The sequence below is a fragment of the Vigna unguiculata genome, chromosome 6, assembly GCF_037176805.1.
Source record: "Vigna unguiculata cultivar grain cowpea cultivar isolate G323 ecotype 2 chromosome 6, ASM3717680v1, whole genome shotgun sequence".
Classification (NCBI taxonomy): domain Eukaryota; kingdom Viridiplantae; phylum Streptophyta; class Magnoliopsida; order Fabales; family Fabaceae; genus Vigna; species Vigna unguiculata.
In genome coordinates, this window is record NC_140797.1 from 44,479,897 (window position 1) to 44,491,928 (window position 12,032).

At 25.1% G+C, this 12,032-nt stretch overlaps 1 protein-coding gene across 17 annotated transcripts; it reads left to right on the top strand.

Annotated features, from left to right (window-relative positions):
- Positions 1-4,568: 4,568 nt before the first annotated feature.
- LOC114189127 (structural maintenance of chromosomes protein 4-like) lies at positions 4,569-7,473 on the top strand. Of its 17 annotated transcripts, none has more exons than XR_014995747.1 (9): positions 4,571-4,864; positions 4,974-5,092; positions 5,255-5,290; positions 5,484-5,533; positions 5,646-6,105; positions 6,174-6,318; positions 6,414-6,520; positions 6,813-6,954; positions 7,142-7,473. XR_014995747.1 is itself a non-coding variant. In XM_085674564.1 (8 exons), exons 5-7 carry the CDS (start codon positions 5,992-5,994, stop codon positions 6,500-6,502), a joined length of 348 nt encoding a protein of 115 aa, XP_085530690.1. In that variant the 5' UTR covers positions 4,571-4,864; positions 4,974-5,092; positions 5,255-5,290; positions 5,484-5,533; positions 5,646-5,991; the 3' UTR covers positions 6,503-6,520; positions 6,813-7,473. The 17 variants fall into 17 exon arrangements, 7 of the variants coding, with proteins under 7 accessions (XP_085530691.1, XP_085530692.1, XP_085530690.1 ...); XR_014995745.1 differs by having other exon boundaries at positions 6,901-6,954; positions 7,050-7,473; XR_014995748.1 differs by having other exon boundaries at positions 6,901-6,954.
- The last annotated feature ends 4,559 nt before the right edge of the window (positions 7,474-12,032 follow it).

Below are 12,032 nucleotides of genomic sequence, written 5' to 3' on the forward strand. Positions count from 1 at the left end.
AAAAGATATATATGGATTGGGTATAGTGTATTCTTAAATCAGTATGAATTTCATTAATCAATATAATTCTTTTTCATAACTCTTGTGTTTTATTTTTGTTTTAATTGTAACTATATGATAATCATTGATTGCATATTTGTGGATATCTAATCATTGGACATAATATTATAACCTACACTAGAAATAAACAACTAATTGGATTATGCATCTAGACACATAGAGTACATCAATGGTCATTTATAACATTAGAATTTTAATCATTAATGCGAACTCAGTAATAAGAAAATGTTTAAGATATTAGGGTTCTTATAAAAGTTTAGACTTGCCCCTAAGATATTAGGACTTGTTACATAAGGTGTGAATGTGAAAGTAAGAATTATAAAAATATTATTTGGTGTTTTTGCTTTGAATTGGATCATGAAATTCAACCCTAATGAAACTTTTATCTGATATTTTTTCTCAATCAAATTCTTTGTTTTCATTGTGCCAATTCCTTTTAGTCTTTACAATTTAATTTTGAATTTATTATTGTTTTATCTCAACTTAAAATGTTTTGTTATTCTTTCCTCCTATCATTAACTAATTAGTTTAAACCATATTAGTCCTTGTGGAATAGAATATCCAGACTCATCCCTTTTATTATTTGTACGATTTGGTACATTTGTTAACATGTAACGATTAACCCTTGTTATAATTTGTTTAAGGACACCATACATTATGCAGAGAGTAATTAGAGATGTATTATTGAGTTGTTGAGATATGCAAGGAGTCCAAATATAAATTAAAAGTATTACATTAAGTAAAAAGAAAAAGTTAAATAATATATAAAAGTAAAAACCCCCCGCAAGCACATAATCTCAAGATTTTGAATTCAATGTGGTATCATGATCTTTTATAAAATTCAATAGTGATATGATTGTCTAGTTCGTTTGATGATCAGTTTAAACGAAAACAAACATATCCGGTTATTATAAAAATTCGTAGAAAATTGCAATTCAAAATTAAAGAGAGGTTACTAGAAATTTAAATATCTTACGTATTTAATTAAATTGTTAATTCACTTTTTTTTCATGTTTGTGTTAAGTTATTGTATTATAATTGTGTTTTGACGTACAAATACATAGACATACAAGAACATAAACTAAAAAACAACCATAATATATATTGTACTTAACACCAAAGATAGTGTACTTAAAACTTCTTTTTAGGGTTACGCAGTCACAAGAAGTAGTATTTCTTATCTAGTCTCTTCTATTCTTATTTAAGCAAATAAATAAGTATACTCACGAATAATCACAAGGCTATCGTCCTATATGATAAAGAATGTTCTGATATACATTTATAAACAATTCTCTCCCATCATTATATTGTACGTGACCTTTTTCACTTTTTTGACTATTCTCAAGCTTTTCCATAGAGCCTAAACATGTTTGCTAGACCATTCTAATTTGCTACATTGGTCTAATTTAAAATCATTACAAAAAAAAAATTGCGGAGGTTTTTATTTCGTTTAACGGAGTTTTTATCCTCCACAAAATAATTTGGAGAGGTTTTTCAAAACTCCACATATAGATTCCCCACAAGTTATTTGTGGAAGTTCTCTATCACCCCTGATACCAGGTTTATATTGTGGAAGTTTTTTAATGGAGGGTTATAACTTCTCCTATTCATGACTATTATTTTGTGAAAATTTAAAACCTCGTTTCTTTTCATAAACCTATTTGATTCCAAAATTCCTATTTTTCATTTTTTTTGTGGGGTTAATACCCTCCTCAATTCGAGAATTATACTGTAACAATTTTAACCTGTTTCGTTTGTATTATTTAATTTGTGGATTTATTACTGTATTATTCTTGCATTATTCAAATCTCATAAAAAACAATATTTTATTTTGTAATTAGAATTTTTTAGTATACTTGACAATGTATGTCATCATTTCAGGACTAAATGTATAGTTAAAAAGACTATATGATATGCTAAATACAGTCATAGAAAAACTGCATAATAATCAGCCGAAAGCCTCCTTTCATAGAAAAAGTTCATGTTTGGTTTCATTTTAGAAATACCTAAAATCAATTCTTAAAATTAATTTATATTAATAAATTATTTGGATACATCCAAAATCAATTATAAATAAAAAATTCATATCAAAGAGAGACAATTCTTTATAATTTCTCCATTAATCAAAATTGATTCTCCTAAATCGATTAAAATCAATTTTTTCAAAGTGTTTTCAAACACACCCTTAATTCCACTGAATTCTCACCATTCTCCACGTCCTTCTGCTTCCGTCAATTCAGGTAAACTCTCTAAATTTAAATTTGCAATTTAATCTTTTGCTATTGGGTCAATTTCAAGCGTGACCCAGTTCCTTCCATGCTTTCATATCAGCGAATTTCTTCCTGCACCATCATTTTTCCTTACTGCACTCCCTAAATTTTAAAATTCTCCCATCAACCTTATGAAATGATGTTAAAAAAATAAGAAATAAAATAAAATCTTTCCTTCTTCTTCCTTCCCTACTGCACAACCTTCATAACTGCACTTCCTCACTTCATCTTGTTCATCTTCGTTGTTCTTCTTCTTTGCTCTTTTCTCCCAACAAGAAGCAAACCAAATCCCAGAGTTTCAGCAAGCAAGCCAGATTCCAGAGTTTCATGGGCGTATGTTTGGAACCATTTTAGAATGCTCAATTCGAAAATGAATTATCTATAATCTATAAGAATATATGAAGGGGATTTCTCTTTTTATGTCCACATTTCAAAATACTAATTTTACCTTTTAAATATAATAATTTTTTTATTTTTTAAAAATTGACCGTTACTTTTATAATTTTTTTATAAATTCGACTATTTCTGCTTCTTCTTCTCTTCTTCTTTATTTATCAATGATTATTTCACTTTATTTTTAATAAATATAATTTTAGTTTATATAACAACTTAATAATATTACAATATTATTACCTACTAATATAATATCACGTATATTTAAAAAATATATACACACAGGCGCTATCGCGCCTGTGTTTATGCTAGTCAGATGTCTCTGCTTCTTCCTTTTTTTATTTATCAATGGTTATTCTTTTATCTGTTCTAATATATTTCACTTTATTTTTAATAAATATAATTTATATATATATATATATATATATATATATATATATATATTAACTTAATAACATTATAATATTATCACCTGTTAATATAATATCACGCATATTTAAAAAATGTATACAGTTCGCGTCTGTATTACGCTAGTAACAATAAAGGGGATTCCTCTTTTTGTATCCATATTTCATAATACCCGTTTTACCCTTAGTTATTTTAAAAATTAATTATTTTATAAATAATTTTTAATCATTTTTCTTTTTATATATCTTTATTTTCTTTTAATCATTCCTCTCTTTTGTCTTAAATCATTATTTAAATTTTCTTTTTACATATCTTATTTTTTTTAATTTTATATTTAACAACTATTTTAAAAATTATACATTTGTTATTGATTTTAAATTTCTTAAAAATTAAAAAATGCGAATATACAGTCGTTGTCGCGCCTGTGTGTTCGCTAGTTTTATAAGTAATTGCATTTGAGTCCGTACCCAACTTAAGTAAATAAAAAAGAAGAGTAATGATAATATATATATATATATATAATATTTAAATAAATTTTTTCTTATAGTTTAAGTTTTGGAACTTTTTAATAATTTTTTAAAGTAAAGTCCAAATTCGTATACACAAAATAACTTTAAATCTAACTCTAGTAATTATAAAAGTAAACATAAATAATTTTTATAATTTAACTATAGATAATTATTTTAATTTAAAAAATATTAAATTTAAACGGAAATATCAAATAAAAAATGATTAAATTTTAACAAGTATTGTTTAAAGAATAAAGTTGGTAAAATAATTATTTTAAGTAAAAAAATATTACTTATTAAAACATAAAATTAAAAAACTAAGTAAAAACTTGATAACTTTTTATATAATAGTATAGATAATTTATAATATATAAATAACCATTTAATTATTGACATTTTTTTTTATTGAATTCGACATCTGATGAAATAGTTGGATTAATAACAATAACATACTGTAAAATTATCTTAATTGGATTAATAAAAGTAATATACTGTAAAATTATTATTTTAAAAAACTTTTCCATGATTATCGTTTATTTTAATAATAACCCTAAATCTATAAAATTCATATTTATTAAATATATTTCATTATGTAAGATCTGTTGTTTAAACGGAAAAGGATGATATCAGAAAATTATATGCTCTAAAATATTGAGTATCTAAAATATATGAAAACAAATATCTCTGGAAAATACCCAAATACCCTTATTTAATTCGTTGACACCTGTCCATTTATTTGGTTTTTTGATCAGTTTAACTTTTTCTAAAAATGGTCCGTGATCTGCACTGGTGGTTCAGTAACACTTCTGGATTTTACTCAAATAACCCAATTTAAACGAGTGACACCTGTCCCATCGTTGGTTTTTCTGTAAAATCCCATTTGACCTTTCTTTTCAGATTTCTGTCTCCATTCTTTCTTCTCTCAATTTCTCCCGCTCACGGCATTCAAAAAAATTCATAATTTTTTTTTCTTAAATTGTTCGTCCTTTTGCTGCCAAATCTCCTCAGACCATCTTCCCCCTTCTTCTTTCTCCCTTCCTAACCCTAAAACACACCCTTTTTTTATCAACCCACTTTTTTCTCATAACCAACCACACCCTTCTTTTAGTGTTTCTGTTTTGAAAGCGTTGTCTGGGTACTCCAGATTAATGCATGCAATGATCCACATATATGGTGTTCTTGAAAATTCAGTTTTATGGAATAATATTGTGGGTTGAAAGAAAGGTAACATTTTTTTTTATTATTCTTTATAGTTTCAATTTTTAGACTTTCCATTCTTCTTAAACTTATGGTTTTACGGGATTGTTTATTAACTGAAGTTTTTATGGTGCAGGATTGAATGTATAAATTTTTTATTTTGGTATTCAATGGTTCCGGCTCCGATTAACCAAAAGTACTTTTTTTAACTGGAATGGGAAGTACTTCAAGTTTTCATTTTAGCCAACATTGCAGGTTCCTTATCCTCCACTTATCCAACATTCCAAGTTCTATCACATTATGAGCTACAATTTTTGTGTTATGTTGATTCCCTTTTAAAGAAAGTTGAAGAAAGGTTAAATCTTTAAAGCAATTTTGGGTTAATTTTTTGAGAACTTTTGGTTTTGAATTTTTCAGGTTTGGAGAAACGAGGCTTGGAGGCAAGGATTTAAGGTAGTTTGCAAAAAAAGATTAAAAAAGATTTGAGTTTTAGTCTTTTTTTTATGCTTCAAATGCTTCTCATTTTTCCTTTTACTGAACTTTTGTAGTTGTTGTTGACAGAGGGGATGTCAAAAGTAAAATGTTGCTAATTCTTTCAAACTGATTTAAGCTCTTTTTTTTGTGAAATGTTGTTGGTGACATATAGGATATGCATGGATTCCAAAGGATGACAACATCCACATGTGGGTCTATATAGTAAGCAGTTTCCTCATGCATATGTTGAAGGCATGATTCATTTAGATAGTTTAACTTAATCTTTTTAAATTAATGCTTCAATTATTAATTGATCTTTATTGTTGTCTTATAGAAGCTTGATCCTTATTGAGGCCACAAAATTGGTTGCAAAGCTTGATGAGAAGGAAAGAAATAGTTTACCAATGCTTAGACAAGTTGATTTCATTGATGTGGTCCTTCATGAAGGTCTCCCTAGCTGTTGGCTTTTTTATTTATTTTGCTAATGAATATATTATTGGGTAATTTTTCAATAATGTGTTGTCTTTGCTCCAGGGTTTCTCTGGGATGAATGACATGGATTTTGTAATTGAATCAGTTTTCATAGTTATATTGTTGTGCATTAATTCTTAATAATAAGCTTTTGAGGTGGTAATCTTGTCATTATTAACTTCTTTCATTTTCAAGAGTTAGACAATGATATGAGGAAGTGTAAGGAAGAGTTCAAGGAGTTTGAAAGGCATGATGTTAACTACCAGAAAGATTTTAAGCACATAAGTCAGAAGATCAAAAAGCTAGAGGATAAACTAGAAAAGGTAGAGAAGCAAGTCATAGTTCATTGCAATGAGACATATAATTCTTTTGTTTCTACTTTGTATGTCAGGATTCATCCAAAATTGAAGCCCTTATGAAAAAGGGCGAGGAATCCACTGATTTGATACCAAAACTTGAGGACAATATTCTAAAACTGCAAAAGTTATTGCTTGATGAGGAGAAGATCTTGGATGAAATCACAAAGAGTTCCAAAGGTGGACTTTTATCATTTTTACTATTTTATTTCTAATATAGTGTTGTCTATTGATAAAAATATAGTGTTGTTTAATCATAATTTTTTTATGAACAGTTTGGGAGGGTTCCATAACTTCTCTCCCTGTTTTACCTTACTATTTTCTCAGGCTACCAATGATATGGACAAAAGGCCATTTTCCATGAGTATCTCATTTTATAAAGGTTACAACCTTTCTTCCTAACTTCTTTTTATTGACTTTTATCTAACATTGTGTCCTGCATATTACTGATTTTTTTTCTTTCATTTTTAAATATTTCTCTTTATTTAAAACAGTCACCTACATGCTAGATGAAATCATATGGAATTAAATAGCCAACAATTTTCACTTTGGTGCAACTACTGTCGAATCAAATATATGAATAAGCCCATGAGAATCCTGCTATTTCAATTCCAAACACAACATGTTCTTTTATTTATAAATATGTTTTCAGTTCCTTTTTTCTTGATCAATAGGTTGTTCTGGTAGTTGAAAACTTGATGGTTAACATTGCATTCACCATTGTTTTGGTTATCCAAGATCACTAGCATGTAATCTTTACAGAATGGAAATGTTCAAGGAGTACTAATAGAGATTGAAGAAAGTCTTCTAATTGTTGTAAGTCTCCCTTATTGATTCTTTCTATATATTCATGCTAAGAATTTGATTTTGGCCTGTTTAATGTATTTACAACCATCATTTAACCGTGCAAGGATTGCTACAACATTGCAACTAGATCAGACAAGATTTTATCTATTGTTATGATAGTCTTTGTTGTCTTCTCTAACGTGGTGGCTATATATAGTGATGCCTTGATCAAGCAGAACCAAACTTCACGCGAATGATTTCCATCATTCTAAATAAGAGAAGCTGAATTAGGAAATTTGGGTTTTCCAAAAGGATCCGATGGATTGATTTGAATGAACAGAGAAGTTACCCTGTGTACAAAAGTGCTTCAAAAGTGTTACAGTCTACAACATGCGTCCATCCTCCTCTGTAATTTGCCATTTGTTGTAGTAGTTGATAGTTTTTTTGAACAATACTCTCTATCCCTTTCCTTGATTTGTTGGCATTTGTATGTATTGTATTGAGTGAAAATGAATGAATTTGTTAAAGAAATGGTATACATTTGAAGAATTGGACGAGAGAAAACTATAGCTTCCATTTATATTCCTGTCCCTATTCTCTTTTTTTATTGTTGAAGAAATTGAATTGTAGATTTCAGAATTACTTATTATAAACCATGATATGACTTAATTTGACAATAGTAAATATTTTCCCGCTGTTTATCTGAAAGGTAGAAGACATTAGAATATTGAGCAAGGAAGATATAATTTTCTTAAGTGATTCATTTAGCCTCACTGACGTGATTTTTGTGATTACATTTATAGAAAGAGCAAAATACATCAAGAATAAAATAAAGATGGAGCAAGAAATATTAGAAATTGCCATGAAGCAAATACATAAAGCTTCATAAGTTTCAGATTTCGATAGTAAAAACAACGTTCATATGCGTTCATATGCGTTCATATTCTTAAATGTAAATGAATTTCGTAAGTTATTGTTTGTCAGCAAAATTAAGTGTTCGGTTTGTTTTAGTTATTTATTTTTCATGAAAAAATCATTTTTGATTTACATAAAAAAGACAGTTATAATTTTATTTTAGAATGTTTTATGTAAGTTTTTCAAAAATAAATCTGAATCACAAAAGATCAGATTACAAATTATTTTAAATAGTTCGCAGAAAAAGGTGATAAGTTTTCTTTTAAATTAAAACTATATTTTATAATTGTAATAAAAATAACTTTTACCTTTTATATATTCTCTAAAGTATTAATTATTGTTTATATACATATATCTTTAAAATTGTTTGTGTTTTTTAAGTTCTAAATTTCTAAGTAACCTTTATAGATTTACGTAGTGTGAAGAAACTTCTAAAAACAAAATTAAAATCAAAATTAATCATTTATTGAATATTAAAAACAAAATTAATTACTATAATAATTTCATATTTGTTATATTATGTTTAACTTTTATTATAAATTCAATGTCTATGTTGATAACAACATATGCATGTATTTTTGTTTAAAACTTTTTAACATCAATTTCAGGCTTTTCTAACTTTTTTTAATAGAGATATCATCTCAAAATATGTTTGCATTTCTCCATTTTTCTTTAAATTGATTATTCATGTGTGGACAATACTTTACACGAGACCAAAGTTCACAATATACCTATATTTTATTTTAACAATTATAAGTACATATACATTTCATTTTTAATATAATATATAACTAACTCATAAAACATGTGTGTCGTACCAAACAATTACTTTACCAAACAATTAATTGAGAGTTAATGTTTGATAACAATATCTTATATATATATATATATATATATATATATATATATATATATATATATATATATATATATGTATGTATGTATGTATGTATGTATGTGTGTGTGTGTACACTAGGATTTAAGTATGGTATGAATTAGGAATTTAAATAAATTCATGTGTGGACAATACTTTACACGAGACCAAAGTTCACAATATACTATATTTTATTTTAACAATTATAAGTACATATACATTTCATTTTTAATATAATATATAACTAACTCATAAAACATGTGTGTCGTACCAAACAATTAATTGAGAGTTAATGTTTGATAACAATATCTTATTTATATATATATATATATATATATATATATATATATATATATATATATATGTATGTATGTATGTATGTGTGTGTGTACACTAGGATTTAAGTATGGTATGAATTAGGAATTTAAATAAATTTATGTGTTATATTAAATTTTAAACCAAAAAATGAAATGTTAATAGGACTCTATCGAATAGAGTGGATTGAGTGTTATTTTACTATTTATTAGCCAACACTATCTTCTAAATCAAAAGTTAACAATGCAGTATAATTTTATTTTTTGTTGGTCATTTTTTTTCTTATTATTAATAGTATTGTTATTATAATTATTATCAATATTAGTAGTCTTAACAATTTTAGTGTTTTTATTTTATACGGGACCAAAGTTTACAATAACAAATTTTAAACACTATTATTCTTTTATATATTAATTATTATATCAACTTTAAAATGTAACACAAATAAATTCATATACAAATAAAAATATAGACCCGTGCGTAGGCACGGGTATCATGCTTGTTTTAAATAAATAAAAACAAAAACATTAACGTGCCTTATTTAGTTCCGTGTTCTTGCAAGCAACTTTTTCTTCCGCAAAAAAAAACTAGGGCCCTGCCTACGGACAGCAACCTACGAAAACTATAGTAGGAGTAGGATGGTCATCCAACAGACAATTATCTTGATAATTCAAAAATATAATATTTTATGTCAAAAAATTAAAATATTAATATTTTTGTTGTGTAGTGATTATTTTTTTAATTTATAACAATGATATACATATATTTTAGTTTTATCTGTTTATTATATGTTTAATTTTTTTATTATCATATCATGTTATTTGTAAATTTATATTTTTTCTTTCTCTTTAAATATATACTAAATATTAATGTAAGTTTTTGGTATTCATAAATATTTTTCTTTACTTTACCGGTACAATAATGTGTCATCCTCGGAAGAAATATTCCTTTAGCTGAGTTTTGACTTAGGTTGTGAATTAAGTAACTATTTTATTCTTCTTATATCATACAGAGGTCGAATAAAACATCTTTCTAAATAGTTTAACATTCATTAAAATACATAAAAATCAAGTTTTGCGCATTGGTTGATAAATCTAGTAATATATAAAGGAGATTTTCTTTTTTGTGTTCATTTTTCAAAATACTGATTTTACCCTTTAAATATAATAATTTATTAAATTTTTAAAAATTGACCGTTACTTTTATAAACTTTTTATAAAATCAGATGTTTTTGCTTTTTATTTTCTTCTTTATTTATCAATGTTTATTCTTTTATCTGTTCTGATATATTTCACTTTATTTTTAATAAATATAATTATGTATATTTAAAAAATCATACACAGATACGCGACAGCACTTGTCGCGCCTATGTTACACTAATCATATATGTAAGTGCATTCTTAATTATTCGATCTCAAACATAATTCTAAATTTTAGAAGAATGGTCGATCCAAAATATATTTTTTTAATGCAGAAATACAAAACAAATTTTAAATTTAAATTAATTTCATAAAATCAGTTTAAAATATAAAATTTACATTCATTTATATATTATAAAATCGTTTCTAATTGATAAAAAACTTTCAAAGTTAACCATCAGAAAATCAAACTATTCGCAACAGCAACTGATTTCATGTAAACGCACATGTGCTTGCATTGCGTTACGTAGCATGATGTGAAACAAACCTGAAGCACGTAATTTTAATAATCAACTACAATTATTGCAGCTTATTTTTTTTCTTTCATATCAACATGAACCTTCAATTCCTTTTCTACTTTTAACACAAACATGTATGAAAGGTTTCATTAACAAAAACAAGGTTTTGTTTTACGAAAATACTGTAATCTTTGTTTAAATTACTGATGTAGACAAATTTTTGAAATATTACAAACGTTTTGAAGTTTGTAGTTTTTATATATTTCAAAAAATTTATATAAACATATTTTTTTTATTTTAAACTGTTTGTTAATAATATAGCTAATGATTTTTATCAAAATTTTTTCTTAAATTTGTTATACAATCTTATATTATTTATATATTCTTTATTTTGAGATATTTATTAATAATTTAATCAATAAAAAAAATATTTTTTTATTTCTTAGGTGAAAATACTTTTCAATTTGAGATGTTTAGATAAATTTATTATTAGAAATTATTTATATAAATAAATAAATATATTTTTTTTAATTTTAATTTACTTATCAAATTCTTAAGAAAATATTATTATAAAATTTTAATAATATATAAAATTATTCATCAAATTATAAAAAAAATCTAAAATTAAAATTTATATTACTGAATTATATAATAATATTTTTCTATTTAATTTTATTAATAAATTAAAATTAAAAATACATATATTTATTTGTTAAAAAAATAAATTTCGTAAACATTTAAAAGAAAAATTATCTAAAAATTTCAAAATAAAAAATATTTTCACATAAAAAATTTAAAGACTAGAAGTAATTAAAAACATTATTTTTCACTCTTTAATTAAAACATTAACAAATATTTCAAAATAAAGAATCAATAAAAAAATATATGATCGTATAAAATTTTAAGAAAACATAATTTTTTTTTGAAAAATGTATTAAAAATATAGTTAAAGATTAAAAGATAAGTTTATATAAAAATTTAAAAGTCTTATAAACTTTAAACAAGAAATGAACTCTAAAATATAAAAATAAGAAATCGTGTGTTGTTATGACGTTAAAGTAAAAAACATATAAAATTATATCTTTAGAAAACATCTTTTATATAATATATCTGTAAAATATAAAAATAAGAAATCTTGTGGAATTTGATTCTCTGCTAGATATCTTCTTTTATGTTCCTCTCACGTGCCTTTAAAATACTTTATGGTTATTGATTTCAAAATTTTAAAATATATTAAAAATATTTTATGAATATTTGATGCGCATAGTTAAGAAGAGACACATACGTGTAAGTATTTGTAGGTCAAGTGAATGTGGGGACTAGGCAATCAAAGACATTTTGATGAGA